This window comes from Coregonus lavaretus (assembly GCF_964263955.1).
Source record: "Coregonus lavaretus genome assembly, chromosome: 3".
Classification (NCBI taxonomy): Eukaryota; Metazoa; Chordata; class Actinopteri; order Salmoniformes; family Salmonidae; genus Coregonus; species Coregonus lavaretus.
The window spans coordinates 72408485-72435788 of record NC_139990.1 but is presented as its reverse complement, the minus strand read 5'-3'; the positions used below and the strand labels follow the sequence as shown (position 1 = coordinate 72435788).

The 27304-nt window shown below is 45.6% G+C and overlaps 1 protein-coding gene across 1 annotated transcript in view; it reads right to left on the bottom strand.

The window, feature by feature from the left end:
• Positions 1 to 27259, bottom strand: part of LOC311119178 (protein DOP1A-like) — a 34823-nt gene extending 7564 nt beyond the window's left edge. The window contains exons 1-25 of the mRNA XM_084157718.1: positions 26900 to 27259; positions 25527 to 25722; positions 25129 to 25310; positions 24562 to 24732; positions 24167 to 24356; positions 23464 to 23562; positions 23062 to 23161; positions 21439 to 21548; positions 20344 to 20458; positions 19894 to 20014; positions 19673 to 19792; positions 19377 to 19482; positions 14421 to 14642; positions 12344 to 12842; positions 11789 to 12072; positions 11332 to 11484; positions 11087 to 11187; positions 8662 to 8936; positions 7091 to 8371; positions 5930 to 6833; positions 3322 to 3433; positions 1596 to 1778; positions 928 to 1053; positions 673 to 807; positions 227 to 282 (exon numbers count right to left, since the gene is read on the bottom strand). Of these exons, the coding sequence (XP_084013844.1) occupies positions 227 to 282; positions 673 to 807; positions 928 to 1053; positions 1596 to 1778; positions 3322 to 3433; positions 5930 to 6833; positions 7091 to 8371; positions 8662 to 8936; positions 11087 to 11187; positions 11332 to 11484; positions 11789 to 12072; positions 12344 to 12842; positions 14421 to 14642; positions 19377 to 19482; positions 19673 to 19792; positions 19894 to 20014; positions 20344 to 20458; positions 21439 to 21548; positions 23062 to 23161; positions 23464 to 23562; positions 24167 to 24356; positions 24562 to 24732; positions 25129 to 25310; positions 25527 to 25664 (5783 nt within the window). The 5' untranslated portion in view covers positions 25665 to 25722; positions 26900 to 27259. The remainder of the gene's footprint in view (positions 1 to 226; positions 283 to 672; positions 808 to 927; positions 1054 to 1595; positions 1779 to 3321; positions 3434 to 5929; positions 6834 to 7090; positions 8372 to 8661; positions 8937 to 11086; positions 11188 to 11331; positions 11485 to 11788; positions 12073 to 12343; positions 12843 to 14420; positions 14643 to 19376; positions 19483 to 19672; positions 19793 to 19893; positions 20015 to 20343; positions 20459 to 21438; positions 21549 to 23061; positions 23162 to 23463; positions 23563 to 24166; positions 24357 to 24561; positions 24733 to 25128; positions 25311 to 25526; positions 25723 to 26899) is intronic.
• Positions 27260 to 27304: the final 45 nt, after the last annotated feature.

Here is a 27304-nt window from a genome sequence, read left to right as displayed (position 1 = left end):
CACACTTGACACACAAAAATGTCAAACTAAACATGACATCACATGAACTAAACTACAAAAGAGGGAAAACTCAGTCGGTCCACTTCTTCCAGGCATTGGATTAACTCAGCGTGATGAAGCTGGTGTAATTGACTTCACCTGGATTGTCATTGCCAACATCTCATACATTTGCTCCCAATGCTCAACCCACTTGACAGACAGGTGGAGGAGGGGCCGTTGGACTCACCTCTGAACGTAGGCATAGAAGAACTGCAGCATGCACACCTCCAGAGACAGATGCTTCTATGGAGAGACGGTGAGAAAGACGGGAGACGAGTGCGAGAGGGAAAGACAGAGGGTGGAGGAAGAGGTAACATTGGACTGAATTACTTTTAATTAGAACATAATGAGGCAGTGGCAGGGAAGATGCCAGTTTACTTTGATATACTGTAACAATAAGATGGTATCTGTCCAATAATAGTAACACAGGACCTGCATTAGGGTGAATTAGGACTAATGATAGCAGGAGGCTAGGAGTCGTACAGCTTTGTATATAGTCATAAACTGTAACAAGGTTAGAGTAGCACAGTGTGTTCTAAGGGTATGTATTGGGAAACTAATATGCTTTGTTTCAATGGTAAAACAGAGCGTATCCGTTTAGATTCCAGGCTATTGGGAGACCGCAGCACCAACCTTCTCTTTGGCGATGGCCGGCGGCTGCTTCAGGACATCTTTGACCGTCTGCATCACGGTCTCTGTCCGCATGGCGCTGACCGACCGCACCAGCTCCACCAGCAACAGCTGCTCCTCACTGGCAGTGGGGATCACCTACACACACACGTGGGCGAACACGGACACGGACACGGTAAGAGACATCTGCGCACCGCCATTAACCACACTAATAACACAAACAATATGTGTTTAGCCGTGTTGATTTGTGGAGCTTACCTTGTAAGCGGCAGTGGTCTTGACCTGCTTCCTTTCGTTCCACACGTAGGCGATAGCTGCCATGAAGTGGGCTCCGTGGTTCATGGAGATGGGGCCTAGCAGCTCCAGGATCTGCTGACGTAAGTTCTGAGGAGAAAGAGGAAAGATTGAGCGCTCTATCCAGTGTCAGAAATAAGACCAGGCCAACGGGCAGTGGACGGTCCATCCTCCATGAACAATGTTATGGTCCTGGGGAAACCAACATGTTCTGCAGGCTTTTGTTCCAGTCCAGCGCTAATGGATGCTTAGTCGATTCCTCGAATCAGAAGTACTGGGTTGAAACAAAAGCCTGCACACCCTTTAGGGTCCCCAGGAGCAGGACAGTTAGGAGCTAGTAACATAAACATTTTGCTGCACCCACTATAACACCTGCTAAACTGGGTACACGACCAAACTAACTTATATTGAAGAACACTGATCTAGGTATCAACTACAGGTACTCTTTTCACAGTATAGTGTCGAACCCAGACCAAACTTTGATGGCTATTATCACACTGTCCATTTCGGCTCAGTTCCAGCAACTACGGACGGACGCGTAACCAGATCAGCTCAGTACAGCTTGGTCTGGCTGCCTTGGTTCGACTCAGCACTGTGAAAAAGGCCTAGGGTCCAGGGTGTAGCCGCGGCACCTTGGTGGATCCCAGGTTGATGTTGGAAGTGGATGCAGCGGCGGCGGCGGCTGGCCGGTCAGAGCTGTCGGCCTGGTACAGGACGCTCCACAGCAGGGTGACAGAGGACATAATGGTGTGGAGGATGGACAGGATCCCAGAGCGAGCTTCCGCCAGCTGCTTCTGGTCCACACTCACCTGCAGCTGAGAGGAGAGATAGGGAGACGTAGAGATACGGTCACTAGTGAAAGTCTACACACCCCCTTTACGTGTTCACGTTTAGCTGCCTTAAAATTTTATCTAAAAAAAGGGATTACATTAGATTTTTTCCCCCTACCAATATACACAACCTACTACACATTTTCAAAGTTAAAGAAAAATTATAGAAAAATGGCCAAATTAATACAAAATTAAAAAGGAAGATCTATTGATTGCGTATGTCCTCATACCCCAGAGTAAACACTTGGTGGAAGCACCTTTGGCAGCCAATACAGCTTTGAATAATTTTGAATACGATTCTACCAACTTTGCACAACTTTTAGGGCAACATATATCCATTGTTTTTATCAAAATTGCTTAAGCTCAGTAAATTTGTTGGGAGGCATTGATGGACAGCAATATTCAAACATTGTCTCTAAATTTCCAAGCAGATTTTCAAGTCAGGACTGAGACTGGACCATTCAGGAACACTCACCACCTCTTGGAAAGCCATTCTGGTGTGTCTTTGGCATTAAAGTGCAATAGTCACATTGACAAATAAAACTCTATCCCAGGGTTCGGTTTTCTGAAGACTACGGTGGGTTTTCCTCTAACTTTTTACCTGGGCTTTGCTCCTTTCATATTTATTTTGATCATGACAAACTCCCAAGTTCCTGCTAGGGACAAGTATACCCATAACATGATGCTGCCACCACAATAGCCATGATAATAGCCATCACGGTTTGAATATTGCTGTCCATCAATGATTTCCAACCAAATGTAATGAGTTTGAGCAATTTTGACAAAAGCAATGGATATATGTTGCCCTAAGAGTTGTGCAAAGTTGGTAAAATCTTATTCAAAATTATTCACAGCTGTAATGGCTGCCAAAGGTGCTTCCACCAAGTATTAACTCTGGGGTGTGAAGACATACGCAATCAAGACATCTTATTATTGTATTTATTGATTTGGGAAAATGTTCTATAATTTTCTTTCATTTAGAAAATTCTGTAGTAGGTTGTGTAGATCTTTAGGGAAAATGTAATCCTTTTTAGATACAATTTTAAGGCAGCAAAATGTGAAGACTGTGCAGACTTTCACTAGGCACTGTAAGCATACGGAAATCCTGCAAGTAAAACATGCACATAGAAAAGACAGACAAGAGAGTTAAAAACATACTCATTTACAAATACACAAAGGATAGCAGGAAATGATGTAAAATAACGTTTGACATTACATTTTAGTCATTTAGCAGACGCTCTTATCCAGAGCGACGTACAGTTAGTGAGTGCATACATCTTTCATACTGGCCCCCCGTGGGAATCGAACCCACAACCCTGGCGTTGCAAGCTCCATGCTCTACCAACTTAGCTACACGATAGCTCTCTGAGAAGATGTAGGGAGGAATGCGTCGTCGGTGTGCATACAAGCTTTTGTGCATCAAAAGGAGGTCTACTGATTTGTAAATAAGTGACATCAGCATGAAATCAATGCAGATATGACATAACTGTCTACTTGGCAGTGCAGCGTGGCTGACTAGCGCCCTCACCTGGTGGTACTGGGAGGATGGGTCCAGTAGACAGTAGTGGATGATTGCCGTCACTCCTTCCAGTACTGTTAGAATCAAATCTGGGGGGATGCACAGGGCCATCCACTGAGGTCTGGAAGAGAGATAGTGGGGAAGGTATAAATTAATAGACATCATTTGGCATAAAAAACTATTTTGCCATAAACAATTCATGTTGTCATAGAATATACAGTACCAATATAAGCGCAACATGTGAAGTGTTGGTCCCATGTTTCATGAGCTGAAATAAAATATCCCAGACATTTTCCATATGCATAAAAAGCTTATTTCTCTCAAATTTTGTGCACAAATTTGTTTACATCCCTGTTAGTGAGCATTTCTCCTTTGCCAAGATAATCCATCCACCTGACAGGTGTGGCATATCAAGAAGCTGATTAAACAGCATGATCATTACACAGGTGCACCTTGTGCTGGGGACAATAAAAGGCCACTCTAAAATGTGCAGTTGTCACACAACACAATGCCACAGATGACTCAAGTTTCGAGGGAGCGTGCAATTAGCATGCTAACTGCAGGAATGTCCACCAGAGCTGTTGCCAGATAATTGAATGTACCTTCTCTACCATAAGCCACCTCCAACTTTGTTTTAGGGAATTTGGTAGTAAGTCCAACCGGCTTTAAAACTGCAGGCCACGTATAACCACGCCAGCCCCGGACCTCCACATCCGGCTTCTTCACCTGCGGGATCGTCTGAGACCAGCCACCCGGACAGCTGATGAAACTGAGGAGTATTTCTGTCTGTAATAAAGCCCTTTTGTGGGGAAATACTTCTTCTGATTGGCTGGGCCTTGCTCCCCAGTGGGTGGACCTATGCCTTCCCAGGCCCACGCATGGCTGCGCCCCTGCCCAGTCAAGTGAAATCAATAGATTAGGGCCAAATTAATTTATCTCAATTGACTGAACTGTAACTCAGTCAAATCTTTGAAATTGTTGCATGATGCGTTTATATTTTTGTTCAGTATACAAAAGGCAATAGTCAAAGGTGGGTAGTTGAGGCAACTGCTGGTCAAGAGTGCCATCTTGTGGCAGCATCACTCATCTAATTTCTTACAAAGGTTCCCTCTGCTACAAAACAGCTGTAAATCTATTGCCATGGATATGTGCTTAAATTAACCAATTCATACAAATATTTCACTTCACTAGCTAGGTTTACATCCAATTGGCGACAGATTATCAGGTGAATACTAAAAAAATCTGCATAAAATAATATATGCGTTTTCCCACCAGTGTGTTGTGACTTGTGGATAAAAAACTATGCGTGATGACCCAGAGTACATACAATATACTTTTTTTCTTCTTAAAGGGATAGTTTGAGATTTTGGCAATGAAGCCCTTTATCTACTTTCCCAGAGCCAGATGATCTCGTGGATACCATTTGTATGTCTCTGTTTGCAGTTTGAACGAAGTTGCTAACTAGCGTTAGCGCAATGACTGGAAGTCTATTGCAATGATTGGAAGTCTACGGGAACAGCTAGCATGCTAGGTGTTCCTGTAGACTTGCAGTCATTGCGCTAACGCTAGTTAGCATTGGCTCGCGAAACTACCTCTTAACTTCCTTCATACTGGATGCAGAGACCAAGAGTTCATCTGCTTTAGGGGAAGTAGATACAGAGCTTCATTGCCAAAATCTTGAACTATCCCTTCAAGTTTTCATGTACCAAATAAAAATCTATAGTTCAATGTGTTTCTATCGGATTTTCAACTGTACCGAAGGTTTTTTCACAAAAACTGCTGCGTTAAATAGCAAATTTGCCGACTATGGTCTTGGCACATGCGCTCTAGCCAACAGTAAGAACTTTTATTTTGTCAAATGGCAGGCAAGCATCGATCATGTCACCAGAATAAGACCGTCAATATTTATTGGAAAGGCGCACCAATCCCATCACCATTCACTTTCACCACCCTGTGAAGTTCATCATAACTTATTTCATCTGCAGCCTAATAAACTGCATGCTTTCCCGAGTCGTAGCGGGAGGACAACACAAAATATCATCATGTGACTCCAAGTTTACTTCGATATGATGGTTATTATATCAATATTTGCGCATAAAAGCGTTTCCACTGCCATTTCTCGCATAATTAGCCACATTTTACTGACACAAAAAGGTCCCACCATGTCAAATCAACAAATTGTCTGTTGTCGAATCAACAAATTGTCTGTCAACATTTATGAAATTGTCCCAACATTTCCTGTTTCCATTAGCCCGGTCATGACTTTTTTTTATACATCAGGTAATTCATGAAATGGTTGGATGGAAACCTGGTTACTGACAATCTGCTTCCAGTTGCTTCCCACCTGATCCTGGCACACATTTTTTTTCCACTTTTACATTGAAGTTATTTCAGTGCATTCAACTTAAGTGGGTAGGTGTAAAACACACACATCAAGAACATTGCATGTAAAAACCTTCCAATATAGCCACTGTCCACTGTCCTGTCGATAACAGAGGTATCAGTGGTGTGGTTTAATAATGGCTAACCAGTACTGATGGGAGGATATGGATGTCTCAGCACCATTTCAAATGCCTAGCCCATATGGGCTTATAAGAAACGATACTATAGCAGTTACCTGGTGTCTGTGATGGCGGTCTCAAAGCGGTACTGCTGAATGAGGTTGTCCAGGTTCCTACAGAGCTGCAGTGTGACCGAGGCCACCACTCTGCGCAGCACCTTGCCCATGTAGGGCAGCGTGGCCGTGATCAGGCCGATCCACTGTGGGTGCATCTTACACGCGTGGTGCTGGTGTAGTGCCCGGATCACCGCACACAGGAACATGCCTTGCGCTGTGATAGGCTGCCCGTGGAGGTACTGCAGCGACGTCATTGGCTGCTGTGGGTTCATGTGCTCCACCTCGCCTCCCAGCAGTTCGAAGCCCGACCCTGCCCCGCTACCCGTCCCTAACGTTACACCCCCTAACGTTACACCCCCCGGGACAGCCACGGGCCCCCCGTCTCCCCCCTCCTCGGCGGGCACTAGGACCCTGTGCTCAAGCACCACCAGGCTCTGGAGAAGCCTCAGCAGCTGGGATTGAACGGCGCTGCAGCCGTCCATCTGATCTTCTGAGAGGTTGATGACGCTGTCCTCTGAGAGACCCTCCTCCTGGGAGGCCACGTTGACGCCAGCTGCCCGCTGCTCATGCCACTTCTGGGCCGAGAAGATGGAGGAGAGCAGGCAGTGGAGCACCACCTTCTGGACCTTACACTTGGACAGCACGTCGCTGATGAAGCTGGCGAAGCCTTTGGCCGAGCCGCCGGTCACCTTGGACAGCTCGCTGAAGAGGAGGGTGAGGACCTCCAAGCTGGTCAGCTGCATGGCCCGGTTGCCCGCCAGGTCGGTGGCGGCCGTGCCCACGTGGGCAGAGTAGTAGGAGCGCAGGAAGTAGAGGCAGAGGGAGATGATGATCTCTAGGAACATGGCGCTGCGGAACGAGTGGGAGTGGCTGTCCTGGGAGATGGGGCAGTAGAAGTCCTTACCTGGGAGGAGAAGGAGATTGAACATCACATTATTTTACATTCTAATAATAAGAAAACTTCAGATTGTATGGTTTTTAATGTCTTTGTGTACATTTTACATTCTCATTTTAATCATTTAGCAGATGCTCTTATCCAGCGCGACTTAGAATCAGCGTAATGTGTTACACCTCTGGCATGCGTTTTACCCCTGTTTAGTTCATATGTGTTTAGCTGTCTTTATATGTGTTTTGTGCATTTCCAAAAATCCCAAGACTTGCCCATGACGGAAACACGGTGTCGTGCCAGTAGGTTTTGCAGCAGCGACAGCTGGGGTGTGTAGGTGTTGTTGATGCTGGTGGTGGAGATGGCATCCACGAAGTCCGATGGCGTCGCCCGCAGCATGGCGGCGATGGCCGAAAGGGCGTGCAGTGTGCGGGATGAGTCGTACAGCTGCAGGTAGAGCAGCACGTGCTGGTAGAGGGGGTGAATGTTGAACCGAGGCGGCGATGCGGAAGCTCTACGCCCCGCTCTCCCGTTGGGACCATTGCCCCCGCTCACCCCTCCGCCCCCACTGGGCGAGCCGGTGTCACTCTCGATCTCGGACACCTCGCCTTCTCCGCAGCTGTACCAGTTCTCCAGATCCAGGCTGTCTCCGAAGAAGATGCTGGGCAGCCGGAGCTTATCGGCCTGCAGGGCCTTCCTCTGCCTCTCCTCCTCCTTCCTCTTGCTCTTCTTCACCTTGGGCTTGGCACCGGGGGACTTGTCTTGCAGACGCTCCATGATCTTACCCTTGAGGCTGAGCTGGGTGCTGCTGTGGGAGCGCTTACGGGCCCCCAGGTCCACGACGTCCAAGCGCAGGCTCCGGTCTGGAGGGGTGGCCAGGCCCGAGCTGTCCGGTAGGGTCACGATGGAGGGGGACGAGCTGTGGCGAGTGATGCCCTCGTGGTGCCTCTCCCCCTCCTCCCCTGTCTGGTCCGGTGGGGTGACATGGAAGAACCCCAGGGTGCCTCCCGCTAACATCTCGAGGTGGTGGGAGGGGGCGTGGAGGCCCGAATCGAGCCGAAGACCGGTCGGCGTGTCTGATGAGGAGCTATCGGAGTCCGTCTGCGCCCACGCTTCAGGGGGGGACGGCGTTTCAGGTGGCCCCTCCTCCTCTCCCATACCCACCACCCTGTCTATCAACTCATTTAACACCGACAACACAGCCTCTTCTAGTGAATCTTCCTCATCAGGAACCATACTGTCTGACGCTATAAGGACAGGGACTTGGTCGGATCCACATCCGTTCACAGTGCTGCAGGCGTCGTCTGGCTCCTCAAAGCTGCCATTGTCTATGGTGGAGGAGTGGGAGCCGCTGGACTCAGAGCCGTGGTGGTGGGGTTCCCCCTGCTGGTCAGGAGGATGGTAGTCACCGCTCAGCGCCAGGTTCTCACTGCTCAGGCTGAGCAGGGACAGGCTGTCACTCAGAGGGTTGACTGTCAGGCAGAAGGGCTCCATGTCACCCAATGGCAGCCCTCGGAGGCCTGACATCAGAGAGTCCCCTGGCATCTGGCTGAAGTCTGAGAGGAGAAGAGAGGATGTGACATACTGTTTATGCAAATAAATTAGCGAGTCGAAATGAGCCTTGAACTAGATTCACTCCAAACCAATGTTCACCAAACACTGATCCTTTACAGCTATAGACATTTCTTCCAGACCAACATTAAACTTCTGATCCAACTAATCCTGAGATGAGTGTTGAATCTATTAGTGCTGGGCTGGAACAAAAGCCTGTACTGCCCTGTATCTCTTCACGACCATGGCTGTCCTGTCCACCACCATTCTAACCCGTTTCTCCCCTCTAACTCACTGTCAGAGATTCCCGAGTCTCCCATGTAGATGGGTTCGGAGGGGTCCTGTTCGGCCTGGGGGTTGTGGTTGGGGAACGCCTGGGCCCAGTGGCGCTGGGCCTGGACGCGCTGGATGGACACACGGTGGGTCTTGGGGTGCAGCAGCAGCAGCAGGAGGGGCTCTAGGACCCGAGCGATGTCATGCCTCTGGAGCACCTGGTTGAGCCAGGCCCGGCCCACTGCGCTGGCCGATGCATCCCAGTAACTTAGACTGTCCAGCATGATGAACAGAGACCTGGGAGAGAGAGATAAGAAAACGGAAGATATTAATTTGTAATGGCAAAGGGGTAGTGTGTGTGTGTGTGTGTGTGTGTGTGTTTATATGTGTGTGTGTGTGTGTGTGTGTGTGTGTGTGTGTGTGTGTGTGTGTGTGTAGGGTTATTCCCGTGACCGTATTACTGCCACACCGGCAGTCATGAGTCATGACCGCAGTCAAAATCCACGTGACCATTGAGTCACAGTAATCTCCTCCTATTCTGCGCTCTGTAGTTGATGCATTGGTAGTACCCAATTCGCTAACGGCCTGGTACTCAGCACTCGATTGTCACTCTAATCAGTCTGACGACAACGCAAAAGCATTCAAAAATCACATCAAACATTTCAAGACTGAATGATAAGAATCTGAATGATGAGGATAACTGGTGATGGTGGGAGTTCAACATCTTTATCAATGGCGGTCTAATTATTTTGGGTGGGGGTGTGGGAGTATCATGCTTGTAAAACTCACCATTAGGCTACATTGTTTGACCTCATTGTGATCGATCAATTTGAAGAAATAAATTCAAATAACAGGTTGAAACTTAATGGTAAACATGGTAGTCATGTTTTCCATTAAGTTTCAACCTGTTATTTTAATTCAAAGCATTTAAGACGTCACATGCAGAACCCGCATACGCATATTAGATCTTATGCATATGCATCAGCCTAGCCTATATGAACCCAAGCCCCAACAAAAGCCTGAATTAAAATAAGTATTGTGCCGTTATACAATACATATAGCTCTGCCTAAGCCTATATAAGCCTATCTTAAAGCTTATACATACACTGAGTGTACAAAACATTAAGGACACCTGCTCTTTCCATGACAGACTGACCAGATGAAAACTATGGTGCAACGCAATATTAGGAAGGTGTCCTTAATCTACAGAATATCTCACCACTGTGCGTTTCCATCTCCTCCTCCTCTCGCTCTCCTTCATTCCTTTATCGAGCGTGCAGAGAGAGAGGCCGTCAACAGTTTAATGAAATACGTTTCTTTGCGAAAACATGTTACTAGCGATGTTCCCGAACAGATTTCACTTGGTTTTCAATGTTGTGGCTTAAGTTGGCTACTGTCCGTTCCCAAATTAAGCACTGGGTAGCTTGCAGGGACAGGGTTAGAGTTTGGCATACATAGTTTGAGCTGGTTGATGCGTGGAGTGAAATAAATTCATATAAGCCCATACATTTCTATATGCAATCCCGATGTAGCCTAAAACCGGAGAAGCCTACCCGGCATGATTGAAAAGGAACCACTGGAAAGCAGGAAAGCGCATCCTCCATTCCCTATTAGAGTGCATAAGGATGACTTGTCTTTTTTTCCCCCTGCCTAGCTGATAATGGCCCATTCTATATCGAAAACAATCATTCACAGTTAAAGTTGCCAAATAACTCTAAATCAAGCGTATAGGACCGGTTTTAAATTATCACTTTTTAGGCTCAACACAGAATAGGCACTCCATGTACGCACTCGCTCAATAATCGTTTGGGGAAATTATCCTTTCTATTTTATTCAGCTAAGATCCATTATATTCGTATAACTCTAAAATAATATATTATAAAATAATGGTACGGGAATTATAAGTATATCTTGTCTGCTAAATGAACTAGTCTACAGCCTAGGCTGCCATTGGCATGGCGCATAGCCAGATCTACAGAAGGCGGACTCAGAATATGCTATTCAGTTCTTCTGAAATACATTTAATTCATATCATAATGTTTCTTAATGGATTTATTGTGATGGTGTATATTAATAATCCACCCGAGCATCAATCTAAGGAACAGAATTTTAAAAATCCCTATCAAAATCTGTCCGTTTAAGCTAGAGACATGTTTTTTTGCATGGGCTGCATCTCAATCCTCCAATGTCGACCTTCCGTATCTGCGGTGGAAGGTGGCCGAGCTACAGCGGTGTTTGTCGGACCATGAGACATCCCGAAAATCGGTCTTCTCACAAAAATGTGAGTAGCGTCCGAACGGTATGTGTGTGTGTGAGAGAGAGAGACAGAAAAAGAGTACGAGATGTGTATTACATTAATATAATAGCAGCTATTTTGTCCACCCTTGATAAAACAAGGGACAAAAACTAACTCTTGAGTGGGGTGTCAGTAGAGAGGGAAGGCCTACCTGTCAAAGGTGCGGTTGAAAGGGGAAGACTTGGTGATGTTCAAGTCTCTGGTCAGATGCCAAAGCACAGAGAACTTCACATGGGCCTCAAGACGGATTTTCTGAAAAACACACAGAAATCTTGACGTGTGTGGATGCTTGTGTGTTGGAGCATATTCCTTCAGGCATACAGAATTCTTACAAGCATACTGTAAATCTGTGTGTGTTCCTACGTGTCTGTCTGCATATGTACTGAGCTGACCAACCTTGTCTCTGTGCATGAGCTGCTGGCTGATGACGTCCTCACAGATGCTGGAGGAGGGCACCAGGTTGTGGAGCTGGTAGAAGAGCTCCACACTGCGCTGGTGGTGCTGAGGGGTCCCCTCCCCCAACTGACCCCACAGGATAAGGGCCACACTCTGGAGAGGTGAGGGGGAAGAGAGAGATCGTGTTAGAGAGAGATATCTAAAGCTTCTAAGATGTATCATGGCGAGCAATAGAGAGATGTATTAGCATAGGTTTATTAACATTTATCATGCTGAAAAATGGTTTATCAACATAAGTTTCTACCATTTATCATGGTGAGCAATGGCAAAGAGATATCAAAAGTTTCTTCCATTTATTATGCTGAGATACAGTCTGTGTTCTCTGTACTGAACCACTTCTAAACATCTCAACCATATCAGATCCAAATAAGCCACAAATCTCTTCCCTGTCACTTACCTTGAAGAAGTCTGTCTTCTCTGCGATGTACTTCAGGATTCCCTGCGTGAGTGGTGGCCTGATCACCACAGCAACGCGGCCCTGGCTGGGGCTCATGGGCTGGGTGGAGTCGGGGTTGCCGCCGGCGATGCTGCCCTCGGCGGTGACCATGGCGACGGACTGGGTGAGGCCCACCAGGTCCATCACCAGGGAAATGGCCACGCCCTGGACGCTGAAGTCACTGGCCAGGCAGCAGGCGTCCATCAGGGTCTGCAGCCACACGCCCGGACGCATCTGCTCGCTGTCTGCGGGAGAGAATAGAAACGATACTGTATTGAGAGAAGGAGAGAAGACATACAACAGTAAATAGCTGTAGTCCAGATGTGCTCATCTAAGACAAAGGGGAGAGACCATATGTTTGACATATGAAGAAGGCTATAGGATTATCATATCAAACTGAAATGTAGTTAAAACGCTTCTCCAGCCATAGTGAAGATCTGTTCATCTGCACAGCGCCTATACTGTATCTCAAACGTGGTCAGTCAGTCAGTCAGTCAGTCAGTCTGTCTGTCTTACCAGTCTGCTCCTTAGACAGGGGCGTGGACTTGAGGTTGCCCTCGGCGATGTAGACCGGGAAGCTGGAGCACTCCAGGAAGAGCTGGCAGGCGGCGGTAAAGGCCGCCAGACACTCCCTTTGCCCTGGCACCTCAACCACATCACGCCCATTCTGCTGGGCGCCGCCCTCTGGTTCCGCTCGCACCACATCGCTCCTCTCGCCCCCAGCTCCCTCTACCATCCCCGGGGTGATGTACAGGGTGACCAGGCGGGAGAGGAAGTGCTGGAAGTGCTCCAGACAGCACTGCATGACGGGCTTGTCCTGCTGCTTGTTCTGGGAGGCTGGGAGGGAGCCGCTGCAGCCCGTCTTGAGGGAAGGCTGAGTGGGTAGTGCTGGTTCCTCGGAGGCCTGGTACTGGACAAAGTCTGTGAAGCCACTCTCGGAGGAGCGACTGTTGTTGGGGTTCTCCCCGTTCTCAAACACCTCGCCGCTGGGCAGCTCCAGAGTAGAGGGCAGGGGCTGGGGAGAGAGAGCAGGGAGAAGAGTGGAGAAAGGAGAAGAGGTCAAATACAGACAGTAACAATACACATCAGCAGTGGAAACAAAAGGCGTCTGTGTTAAACAAGCTGGAAACAGAAAACAGGACCCTCCAGTGAACAAATTGACTGTGTAACAAGGGCAGGGTTCCTAATAATTCTAACCTGGCCTGTTTTAGGATTGTCAGTGGGGACCAAAGTGCATCAGGTCAAGAGAAGAGCGCAGACTAGGATGGAGAGGATTTCTAAGCATAGACACTCCCCACATTCTGGCGCCAGGACTCAGATGGCAAACTACGTCCTGTAAATGCACCCAGGAGGGTAGCTGGAGAACAGGAGGAAGGGAGAGGGGGGAGGGGGGAGGGAAAGGGAGGCTGGATAGAGCGGAAGGGTGTGAAGGAAGCCTTCCACTCCAATGGAGCAGACAGACCCAAGGGGAAACCATAGGGTAGTCCGATCCTCCTCTGAGAGAAAGAGAGGGGCTCAGCTGTTTGTTAGTTACCACTTGTGTGTGTCTCTATGTGCCCCCCCCCAGGCCTCTACCGCCAGCCTAGGAGTCTGTCAACTTTTAGTCAAGCCTTACTGAGCACTGAAACACTCTACCAGACTGCCAGGTAACAGACAGGGGGGCAGAGAAAGTAGACTGATCCCAGCTTCTAACACCTCTGTCTGGGGAGAGAGGGAGGGACAGTAGGGCCAGTCCTGGAGCAAGGACCACCCAGCCAAATTGAGGGGGTAGAGGGGTGGGGGCCAGCTCTGGGACCAGGGGACACCATGAGTTGTTTATGTTTTTGAGGGCGAGGGAAGCAGGCCAAACTGCTGTCGTCTCTGCTGGGTCAACAACAGAGGAGCCCTGCTCTAATGATTTCATTTGGCAGGAAGTGAAAGAAGTGACATTCGTGTTCTATCAAAGGTAGTCAGTCATCGCTAGGAACTGAAAGATGGACAAAGTTTTAATTTTCAAAGTGAGAATCAATGAACGTGGGTGTGTAGGGGGTTGTATGTTTGCTTGTGAACGTAATTAGGTTCCATTTCATCTCCACTGGACAAAGACAAAAGGCAAACTATTTAACCTTTGCATGGATTTCACTGTTCAGAGGTAAAAGGAACCATGTTCTTTTATGATCAACCAAACGCTCAGAGACCATATGCTAAAGCAAACTGTGTAAAGGCAGGGAAGAACTAAGATAACAACAGGATGTTTTCTGACTTGACAGAGGTCATGATTGAAGCTCATTCATCATCACCAACGCTTTACGGGATCAAATGGAACTGAACTGGGTCAAAAGCGTAAGTCAGGATAGACAAAGTCCAGTTGGTTTTGTCATGAAAAGGTAGCCTATATATGATCCTTATTACCTGGGAAATGTTATCACAAAATATTGATTAATCATACATCTAAGCATCTATTTTACATACATTTTACATATGCATACAATTATTTTTAAAAACATCACACACAAACACCAAAAGTTATAGAATATGCTCTGGCTGTAACAACCAAGGTTAATTTAACTCGTATAGGTGTCCCGGGCTGGGGCACCATCTCAGTACTCCTTACCCGTTTCTCCTCCTTAGCAGAGACTGTGGAGGTGAGGGGGCCCGTGGGCAAGGACAGAGGGGACACCAGGGGGGGCTGCACCTTGCTGAGGATCTTGGAGCAGAGGCGCAGGCAGTGGGTGAGCTCCCCCAGGCCCAGTGCCGGGAGGTGAGAGGTCAGGGCAGACACCATACGCAGCAGCAGCTGGGGGAGGTGCTCCGTCTGGATCTCTATGTAGGTCTCCTGAAGGGAGGAGGAAGAGGAAGGTGAGAGGGGTCGAAGAGGAGAATAGGGGAGTCGCCACTCGCCAGGTGACTGGACATGGAAATTAGATGCCTAGTTTCATCTGGTACAACGGATCACATTACCTGATTTATGTTTTAATTGTAAATAGTCCCTGTCAAATAAACGTAATAAAATAAAAAGGCAGCATCAAGCATGTCTGAAAATGCTCTTGTTGGAGCTTGATGTAATCAAAATCCAATTCCGAATCTATATAGTTATTTATTATTATTAGTTATCAGTACAACTCTGTGTTTAACCTCTCTCTTCTTCAAAATAAGTCTACACATTAGACAAACTGTATGCCATTACCATGGCTTTGTAGGCATTTCCAGAACTATCAGTTAACCTGATCAACTCTGAGTGGTTGTTTTGGACCCAGTACCGCATCAGACGATTTGAAGGGGTACCCCGCCCCAAGGGGGGAAAGGGGGATACCTAGTCAGTTGTATAACTGAATTCATTAAACTGAAATGTGTCTGAATACTTACAGTTGAAGTCAGAAGTTTACATACACCTTAGCCAAATACATTTAAACTCTGTTTTTCACAATTCCTGACATTTAATCCTAGTAAAAATTCCCTGTCTTAGGTCAGTTAGGATCACTACTTTATTTTAAGAATGTGAAATGTCAGAATAATAGTAGAGAGAATGATTTATTTCAGCTTTTATTTCTTTCATCACATTCCCAGTGGGTCAGAAGTTTACATACACTCAATTAGTATTCGGTAGCATTGCCTTTAAATTGTTTAACTTGGGTCAAACATTTTGGGTAGCCTTCCACAAGCTTCCCACAATAAAGTTGGGTGAATTTTGGTCCATTCCTCCTGACAGGGCTGGTGTAACTGAGTCAGGTTTGTACGCACACACCTTTTCAGTTCTGGCCACAAATGTTCTATAGGATTGAGGTCAGGGGTTTGTGATGGCCACTCCAATACCTTGACTTTGTTGTCCTTAAGCCATTTTGCCACAACTTTGGAAGTATGCTTGGGGTCATTGTCCATTTGGAAGACCAATTTGCGACCAAGCTTTAACTTCCTGACTGATGTCTTGAGATGTTGCTTCAATATATCCACATAATTTTCCTTCCTCATGATGCCATCTATTTTGTGAAGTGCACCAGTCCCTCCTGCAGCAAAGCACCCCCACAACATGATGCTGCCACCCCCATGCTTCACGGTTGGGATGGTGTTCTTCGGCTTGCAATTCTCCCCCCTTTTCCTCCAAACATAACGATGGTCATTATGGCCAAACAGTTCTATTTTTGTTTCATCAGACCAGAGGACATTTCTCCAAAAAGTACGATCTTTGTCCCCATGTGCAGTTGCAAACCGTAGTCTGGCTTTTTTATGGCGGTTTTGGAGCAGTGGCTTCGTCCTTGCTGAGCGGCCTTTCAGGTTATGTCGATATAGGACTTGTTTTACTGTGGATATAGATACTTTTGTACCTGCTTCCTCCAGCATCTTCAGAAGGTCCTTTGCTGTTGTTCTGGGATTGATTTGCACTTTTCGCACCAAAGTACGTTCATCTCTAGGAGACAGAACGCGTCTCCTTCCTGAGCGGTATGACGGCTGCGTGGTCCCATGGTGTTTATACTTGCGTGCTAATGTTTGTACAGATGAAGGTGGTACCTTCAGGCATTTGGAAATTGCTCCCAAGGATGAACCAGACTTGTGGAGATGTACAATCTTTTTTCTGAGGCGTTGGCTGATTTATTTAGATTTTCCCATGATGTCAAGCAAAGAGGCACTGAGTTTGAAGGTAGGCCTTGAAATACATCCACAGGTATACCTCCAATTGACTGAAATGATGTCAATTAGCCTATCAGAAGCTTCTAAAGCCATGGCATAATTTTCTGGAATTTTCCAAGCTGTTTAAAGGCACAGTCAACTTAGTGTATGTAAACTTCTGACCCACTGGAATTGTGATACAGTGAATTAATGAAATGAAATAATCTGTCTGTAAACAATTGTTGGAAAAATGACTTGTGTCATGCACAAAGATGATGTCCTAACCGGCTTGCCAAAACTATAGTTCGTTAACAAGAAATTTGTGGAGTGGTTGAAAAACTAGTTTTACACGTAGGTGTATGTAAACTTCCGACTTCAACTGTATGTCAATTAGATATATTTCTGTATTTAATTTTCAATACATTTGCAAAACATTCTATAAACATGTTTCCACTTTGTCATTATGGGGTATTGTGTGTAGATGGGTGAGAGAAAAAAAATCGATTTAAATCAATTTTGAATTCAGGCTATAACAACAAAATGTGGAATAAGTCAAGGGGTTAAAATACTTTCTGAAGAAAAAAACTAACAATTGTTGCCTGATGCATCTCGGGCTCTGTAGTAGTCACACTGTTTTTCTTTATCAGAATCCAACAGTTCTTATCTTTCTAACAGTACTTAGCATGTGCTTGTAGTACTTAAAGTTTTGAAACCTAAATGTACAATGCCTTCAGAAAGTATTCACACACCTTTTTCCACATTTTGTTGTGTTACAGCCTGAATTTAAAATGTATTACATTTAGATTGTGTAACTGGCTAGGACTAGGGAGTAATCCAGCAAAAACTGTGGCAAAGAAATCAACTTTCTGTCCTGCATACAAAGCGTTGTGTTTGGGGCAAATCCAACACATCACTGAATACCACTCTTCATATTTTCAAGCATGGTGGTGGCTGCATGTTATGGACTAGTGAGTTTTTTGTGGGATAAAAATAAATGGAATAGAGCAAAGCACAGGCCTTATCCTAGAGGAAACTCTGGTTCAGTCTGAGGCCTTATCCTAGAGGAAAACCTGGTTCAGTCTGCTTTCCAACAGACACTGGGAGACTCAATTCACCTTTCAGCAGGACAATCAATTAAAACAAGGCCAAATCTACACTGGAGTTGCTGACCAAGACGACATTGAATGTTCCTGAGTGGCCTAGTTACAGTAGTGACTTAAATTGGCTTGAAAATCTATCGCAATACTTGAAAATGGCTGTCTAGCAATGATCAACAACCAAGTTGACAGAGCTTGAATAATTTTTTTTTTTTACTAAGCCAAGATAATTATTTGTACAGTTTGTAGGTGCAATATTGTACAATCCAGGTGTGCAAAGCTTACCCAGAAAGACTCACAGCTATAATCGCTGCCAAAGGTGATTCCATCACTAGCCGGGTACCACCTGGCTAGTCAACTCTGCACCAATGAGGCTGCTGCCCAATATACATAGACATGGAATCACTGGCCACTTTAAATAATGGAACACTAGTCACTTTAAAAATGTTTACATACGGCTTTACTCATCTCATTTGTATATATCTTATTCTATTCTACTGTATTTAGTACATGCCACTCCGACATTGCTCGTCCTAATATTTATATTTATATATTTCTAATTCCATTCCATATCTATATATTTCTAATTCCATTCTTTTACTTTTAGATTTGTGTATTGTTGTGAATTGTAGATTGTTGACAAAAAATTACAAATAAATCAATTTTAATCCCACTTTGTAACACAACAAAATTTGGAAAGCATTGTACTTTATGAGGGTAGTACACAATATTATGCGTAGTTTAGAAAAAGCCATCAGCGGACGTCAGAGTTTAAGAGGTTAAACCCTTTGAAAAATACAACCCCCACTAAAATATTTAATCATGAGCAGGCTTCCTCAAATCATTGTCATCTTATATTGTACATTTTCCTAGAATCTTTTTTATTTTTACAAATGACATTAAAAAAGTAATGTAAACGATGGGCAAATGAAGAATAAACAAATGTGACATTTTCAAAAAGCCATAGGCTACTTCTTTAAATATGTGAGCAATGGGAGCATATTATTCTGTGCATGCAGGACAATGACACACCGGGCTGAGATTTCATTTTCACAACATCCCCCACCAAACTATGAATATATATACAGTATATTCGTACAAAGAAATCCCAATTCTATTGGACTACATAGAAATTCCACCATATTCCCAATAATATAGGCCTATTTCACTCACTCTGAAGTACAATAACCATATCCAAAGCCAGAAAAAGAGCAGAAATGAAAAATTGCCTTTAGGAATGTTGCTCAAATGTTATCTAAGCCACAGTAAAGCAGGTAGGCGGGGTGAAGGGTGAAGAAGCAGGAGACAGCAGTACTTTACCTGGCAGATTACCCTCATGCTTCTAGTAGGCTTCAAGGAGAGAGAGCAGATAGATTGAACAGACAGGAGCAAGCAGAGCATAGGCCAGAGGACACTTTGTATGCAGAACATACCCACGCAGAGAAACATCTGCACGCACGCACACACACACACACACACACAAACACATGCGCACGGCCGCAAGCAATCACTCACTTACATACATGCCGTGCACACACACACAGACAGTAATTAAGGTGTGAGACTCTCCAACCTATTCAGACTGGAAATGAAGACCAGCATTCTCTCTACTAGAAGATGCAATGAGACTAAAAAAGACAGGCAGTTCTAGAACCTGTTAATGCACTGCACACACACACACACACACACACACACACAGAGATAGAAAGACAGCACACACCATAAGGGAATGCCATGAGCAGTCACAGTCAGAAACTGCGACTTATAATTAGTAAATATTACTGATATTTCAATGGCTGTTGTTCTGTATAGAGATACTATAGTATGAGTGAGAAAGGAAGGCGGGGAGAGAAGTGTGTGTGTCTCACCAAGGACACAATATCCAATAGGAAGTCCACCAGCTGACAGAACTCCACCAATGAGAGCCCTGAGGACTCTGTGCTCCCAGCACTCCCTGGTCCATTCTTTGCCTTCCTGCAAGATGGACAGTGACCCGTTTACTTTAAACTCAGCTCTCCCAAACTTGTCCAATAAGAAATGCTTAACTTTACTCTCTGTTGCGAAACATTTTGCTACGGTGTGGCCCTAATGAACACGACCCAGGCTCTATCTCGCCATCTTACCATGTCAGCATACACACATGGAGCAGCACATACACACAGACCTGCAGCAGTCCTCGAACCAGCGAGCGATGTAGTCCCACATGTAGTACGGCTCAAAAGAGTTGAACAGGAGATTGGCCGTTTTGATAAGCTCTGCAGTTTTCTTGTTCTCTCGCAGTTTGCTGAGGGAAACAATCAATACCACCCTTAGCTTCCAATGTTCATTAAAGCTTTGGCTTTTTTTCATGTGTTTAGTGTTACACACACACACAAGCTGGCCAACCTGCTGAGATGAGCATGGTCCTTGCTGGATGGGTTGTGGTTCTGCAGGTCCAGCTCTGCTCGGCACTGTGTGTATAATGTCCTGAACACCTCGATCAGAACGTCCTCCAGGATGGCTGGTCCTGGAACACACAGGATTACAAATCAATCACTGATCATGTCCATTTACAAACGTATCTAGAACAGTCAAATGGAAATAGGGTCATTAGGCACCAAATGGAAGGAAATGGACTGAAACGGGGAGGGACTACCTGGAGTTGTCCAATAAGAAGCGCTAATTTTAGTTGTCAGCTGTGAAACGTTTTGCTATGGTGTTCCCTACTGAACACGGCCCAGTAGTGATATGTGGGTCACTATGACCAAAATGCTGTGTGTGTTCTATTCAGTGTGTAACAGTGACATGAATGATATGTGTTGCATTGGTCTGATGGGTGTAGTAATATACCCGTACCGAGTTCTGGTTTGTCCAGCAGACTGATGAGAATGCGGAAAGGCTTGAGGTCATGCATCAGGACGCTCTCCTCCTCACTGCCTCGGGCCTTCCCCTGCAGGATCCCCACCATTGCCTGCACACACACACACGGTCAAAACTTCTGGATCAAACCGCATTCAGAAAATACAGAACGACCAAAGCAACTCCCGAGACAGACGGCAGCACATGGACTCAGCTGGTTAGCTATATATATTACATTTTTGGGGTTAGGGCCGGGGGATATTTTCCACGGCAAGTCTTCTTTTTGTCCTTTAGTGTGTGTGTGTGTGTGTGTGTGTGTTTCATGCCTCGTCTAACAGAAGCGGATGGGGCCGGGGAACGGACGGTCCCTGCAGTAGCCCCATTTCCCAGCAGGGGGGAGACGCAACAAGTGTCCATGAACAGATGGCAGATGAACAAATTAAAGCCCCTGTCTGTCTGTCCCGACCCCTGGAGTACCAGGACACATCACATGTAGGCCCCACCATCATAAGGGCCAATGCTGTTGGAGCGTGACACTGCATTACAAGGGGGAATAGTGTGTGATCGTGGCCCAGGCATGGAGCAGATTTTGGGAGAGCTTCAAAGGGAAGGCCCCTGGGATTAGGTGGGGTGTGGAGGTAGGGGGCTACAGGCATTACAGGCAGACCCCTAAGGGCGTATGTGTGTGTGTGGGGGGGTAGAGATTAAAAGGGGGCACAGAGGGGGAATATTTACCATGCTCCCTTTCACAAGATCCACTCAAACTTTGAGGTCTTTGAAAATAGTAATTTATGCAAATAGCTTTGGAACAGTTTGTCTTGTAAGTGTGTGTGTTAGCAATCTGTATTTGAAGGCTGTGCAAATGCACTTGGAACAGCTTGTCTTGTTTTTGTACGCATGTTTGTTTATAGAAGGCCATAAAACACCTGTATATGGCCTGTGTGTGTGTGTGTGTGTGTGTGTGTGTGTGTGTGTGTGTGTGTGTGTGTGTGTGTGTGTGTGTGTGTGTGTAGGTGGGTGGGTGTGTGGGTGTGTGTGTGGGTGTGTGTGTGTGTGTGTAGGTGGGTGGGTGTGTGTGCGTACAGGGCGTACCTGGACCAGCATGTCCTTGGAGTAGGTATTGAAATAGTGGGTAGCGTGGTCCTCAGGGTTGCTCTGTCGAGAGCTGCGAGGACCTGTCCTCACACCATTGTTGTCAAAGCCTAGGAGCACAGCACACACACAATATGACGGAAGACAAGGGAGAAGAGGGTGGGGTGAGATTGAGTTACCAGTAATTTAGCAAACAAACAAGCTTATCTGAGTGTAAAAACATGAGCCCTGATCAGCAAACACTTACCAGCATTTTTATCCACAGTGAGTAAGACACAAATAAGAGAAAACAAAGTAGGGAAATGAGCACTGGGAAATGTAGCTACAAGACATGTTACTGCACAAGACATATATGGCCAGATGATCATTCCAACAGGCAAAGTCCAACAGCTCAACTATACTAAGTTGTACAGAACGTATGCAGTGGTATTTATGCGTGCATGTGCCTGTTTGTGCCTGTGTACCAGGGTTTTCATTATGAAAATGTGGCGCCGGACATTTGACCGGCAGCACTTTAATTCACCGGAAATGTTCCGGACCCATATGCATTGGGTGCGTGACCTGATTAGGGCTTCCACCCACGGTGATCAGAATGACAGAAATCACATGTATATTATGGTAATTCATATTAAAAGAACATGCAAGACGAGGACGCAACGATGTGCGGTCCTTCTTACCAAATTCTGATGTGCACTTCGAAGATGTTTCAATAACTGTCCATATTTACTTTTCCTCAGCCAACAAGATGAGCGAGTAACGAACAGTAAAATCACTAGCCTATGTCAATCTACTATCCCCCATAGTAGAAAAGTTTACCTATTCTATTGGTCATATTGTCATTCTGTGCGAGAAAGAAATAGCCTATTCCAAACTGACTCTGGGACAGTTGTGGGACGATAGATCCTTAATTCATACAACCAATAGGCCTAGGCTACATTTTAAAAAACGTTAAAAAGCAATGACTCTGATGCAACAGATCAGAACGTTTAGCTTAAAATGTTGATACACTATTTATTCACATTAAAAGCGCATGGATTCAGAGGGTGAATGGGCAAGAAAATATTTAAGTGTCTTTGAACAGGGTATGGTGGTAGGTCCCGGGAGCACCGCTGCTGGGTTTTTCACGCTCAACAGTTTCCCGTGTGTATCAAGAATGGTCCACCACCCAAAGGACATCCAGCCAACTTGACACAACTCATTGCAAATTGGTGTGTGACGCGCTGATGAAGCCTGACTTCCGTTGCCTTTGCTGTTTGAGATGCTGTAGCAGCAACTATCCCGCTGTCTGACATATTTACAGCTAAAAGGCTCTGTATCTGTATGCTGTACGCACGTGAGAAATAGGATACATAACAAATATACTGTACACACGCGCCAATTTAATTCAACTGAATTATGCTAATTAACTTATAGACCGATAAGCATGACCAGTCAAATGTATTTACATAGACTGGTATTTCCATCATTTAATAGGCTAAAAAGCATTATTTCGCAATGGGATTATTTCTTCTTCTCCCGGACAATTGGCCGGCGCCAATTTTATTTATCGGATTTTCAAAAATATGTATGGCCAAAAGCCGGCTATTACCGGCTAACGGAAACCATTGTGTGTGTGTCTTTTACCCAGCAGCCAGGCGTACAGTCTGCGGTTGAGTGACATGTCCCTCCTCAGAACCACGTGCAGCGCTGCAGAGAGGATCCGAATCATGTCTGGACGGGTAGCCTGGAACAGCAACACACACCACAAAAATAAGGAAATAATAGCAGAGGTCAGATGAGTTCTGAATTGGAAGAAAGGATGTCGTAATTTGGGCTGTTTGGGCTCTGAGGCACATTGTGCTTCGATGATTGAATGGAGAGGTGAACGGCCAAACAGGCATCCACTGTGAGTCACTGCATGCTCTCTCTCCCTCTCACTGGATGTCGGATAGCCTCATGATCAAGAATGGCCAGTTCCCAACAGTGCTGTGACTGCTGTCTTGTGTGCTGAGCAGTGCTGACAGAGCAGTCCAGATCTGTCCTTACCTGACTCATGTGAAATGGGAAGCAGAAGAGGATCAGGTCCAGGGTGCTCCTCTGGACCAGAACACTGGAGTCCTGCACCGACGTGCTGACTGCCTCCACCTGCAGGGTGCGACACAACACACAGGGTTAAATCAAGCCCCATTTACATCTATCTAATGTACTGCAAATAAATGAGTGAATATGTAGAACTTCAGAAGAACCAGACTAGGTTGACTCCTATTGCATTTTCTGCTTGTTCTTCCCGACCAGGAAAAAAGTAGGGCCCAGAGTTTTTTTCTGAGCAGGTCATTTGATTAGGAAAGACTCCTGGCCCTACTCAATACAAGTTCACATCAAATCAAATGTTATTTGTCACATGCACCGAATACAACGGCCGTTGACCTTACAGTGAAATGCTTAATTACAAACCCTTAACCAACAATGCAGTTAAGAAAAATAAGTGGTAAGTAAAAAATAAAAAATAACTGAAGAGCAGCAGTAAAATAACAGTAGCGAGGCTATATACAGGGGGTACTGAGAAATGACTTCATTTCTCAGTGAGCATCATGAATACACTACTAATGATTTCTAAATATTCCACAAACACAGGCACTACAAGCTCTACTTGGTGTGTGTGTGTGTGTGTGTGTGTGTGTGTATCTTGGGGGGTCGGGATAAAGGAAAAAGACAAGTGTCTCTGAAAATGATTCTTCATTTCGTGTACCATGAGCTCGATGTCGCTGCCCATGACGTAGAGCTGGTCCTCCATGGAGAGTTTGCGGTTGAGGTGCAGCAGGACAAAGGTGACCCCGGGCAGGCGCACGGCGGGGCTGGTCAGGATGCTGCCCCACAGGGCGCTGTAGAAGGCCGACTGCTCCACCGCCGCAGCCACCTTCTCCAGCAACGTGTTGGTCCTGGAGAGGATTGCATTGAATTGAAATAACGGAATTTGGGTTGCAAATCAAACATACATTAACAAGACAATTGAATCCCAGATAATTGAATTATTAGTAAGGTTGATTCTGAATGAATATTTAATTTTTTTACATTCGTTCCGTAATTAGCAATTCACTTCATTCAATGACATCCATCTCTCTTTTCCAGCCCTCCATCTCTTACCTGTCATAGTATTCAGAGCCCTCCTCCAGGCCTGGTAGGACCCCAGTCAGCAGCCCCTGCAGGCCAGGTTTGAGGGTCTTTCCCAGGGGCAGGTAGTACGTCTCATACAAGCCCAACAGCACCGGCTTCACAGACATAGCAGCATTGGAGAGTAGAGGGAACAGCCCAGAGCTGAAACAGAAGGCAGGGGACAGGTGTTAGGCGGTGGGGTAATAGAGTAAAGGGGAAATTATAGGGTAGATCGGTCAACTGAAGAAAAATAACTACTGAATGAAATCCACATGCATTATTTTCATTCTCTTACTAGTTCAAAGGAGATGGATTGAGGGTAAGGCCCTGCGATAGACTAGTGTTCTGTCCAGGGGGTGTACTTGTACATCAAGCTACCTCACACTACAGAAACAGGCTCCTGCCCTATGGACCATTCTGGCTTGGACAGGGCTTATTTACTTACTTTCCTAGTTCAAATTCAGTTTATGATATGTTCTCCAGTTACTATAAAGATACTGTACTTCTCTACTACTACTGTCCGTAACAAGTGCTGACATCCAGTAGCCTAGTTGGTACCTGTAGAGGAAGAGATCTTTGGCCAGCCTCTTGGGCCCTATGATCTTGAAGATGATCTCGTAGGTCTCCAGGGCCTTACGGTGCACCCCGCTGGGCAGAGCCGGGTGGAGGCATTGGGCCAGACGCTTGCCTATCGTCAGCTTCTTGGGCACCACCTGGTACTTGGCATTGCTTTGCAATACCTGAGAGATGAGAAACAGATTCAAACATCAGACGTGGGATACCAGTGGCCAATCTTCATCTTTCCACAACAGTTGGCGTAAAAAAAATATGAAGCATTTAGCGCATTCGACTATGCAGATCCGGTTTTAATTGCTGATGTGGTCATTGTGTATCCATTCCCAACCAAAATGTACATATGTGAAGAATCCAAACAGGTAAATGTTTGTGGTCGTTACCTTGTTGAGTTTGCCCAGTGCAGAGATGAGGTCTGCCCATTCGCTTGAGTACTCAAAGTTCTTGAGGGCCTTGTCCACCGCCGCCACATAATTCCTGTACTTGGAGTCACTGAGCAGCTCCACTTCCTCTGCATTCATCCTCCTGGGTGGTTATTCTGCTACTGGCCAACACCAGGCTCACATACACACATCACACCTGGAGTGAATGCGTCGGCAGAGAGAGAAGATCATTACTCTGAGTCATAGCGAGTGATTAATCAGAATGTTATGTATGGAAGCTTCATTAGTCTCACACTTCATGTGTCCTTAATGTGCAGGCCAGTGGCAGTCAATCTGTCAGAATAAGAGTTACAGAGGAGAAGCACATGGGTTGATGATAGTGCACAGATGGAGCTGTTTATTGACCAGTCATATACAAATGACAAATGTTTATTAGGAGCAAAGTCTGACAGGGTACAAGAAATGTATACGGTTAACGTTGGTTCATGAAGATCGTGCTGAATCATGAGTGTCTTCTTCTAGACATGTCTTAATGTAACAGATGCCTTAGGGATGGGAGAGGTAGATAGATGGGCTTCAACAGACAATAGAGAAGTCAAGTGAACAGAGAGAGAGCTGAACAGAGAGATGTATGTGAGAGAGTTGGGTTCCAAATACAACCAAATCACATTTTATTTGTCACATGCTTCGTAGACAGAGAAATGCTTACTCATGGGTCTATTTCCAACAACACAGAGTTAAAGATAATATATAAATATATTTTATGACATCCCTGCCCAGTGCCTCACAATGAAATGTGTTCTTCATGGGGTGGGTGACACAGGAAACTAAATGACAGCCCTGGTATTTGTAGTTGCAGCTATATGGATCTGTAGCTAGTTGGCAAGAGTTGAAATAGTTGTCAAGAGACAGCCTAATTTCATAATGACACCAACTAGATATATTGACAAGAATGCAACTTATAAAACACACGATTAAACTAGCTAGCAAGTCACCTATTTAAAAAGATGTAGACAAGAAAACAAGTGTTATTTCTAAGGCTAACGACGTTATACACTTATCAAGGCGGCTGACATAACTCGCAACCAAACTTGAATGACATCACCTATCGTAATAAGTCTTGCGTGGTCAACAAAACCTGCCCCTCCATGTAAATATGCTACCTAGGTAGCTAACTCAGTCAAGGCAAGGATACAACACCCAGATAGTTACAATAGTACCAGGTAACTTAGTTAGCTGTAACGGTACAGCCTGCAACGACTAGCTTTGGGACACATCATCACACAGACTGACTACCTCCCGATGTTTTGTCCCAAAGCTAGCAACGACTGTCTGTTATTCCTCGGCCACGACACTCGACGATAAATGCTTACCGTTAGCAGGATATTTGTAAAACACTGTCACTAAATTATTTATCCATCTTGACGAGTTAAGAAAAATAACAGTCTGCGCTAATTGGCACAGTGGGAAATGTATCCTTGCTAGTTATGTGATAGCAATGTCCGTATTGATGTTGCTGCTGCCGGGCCCCCGGCGTCGACTCGGTTAAACCGTGGCACTTGTCAAGTAAGCATACAACGCTCACGGGTTAGATAATAAAGTGTATCCTACATATTCTAAGATTGCGAGGTCTTTGCCTTTATGATTGAATAACAAACCACCATCAAAACCACACCTGCCCTACGTTCAGGTTCACAAAGCCCAAACAATCCCGTCTACAGCTGTCCCAGACTGCATTGCAGTTTGCTGCACGTCTACTTCATTTGTCCGACTGCAAT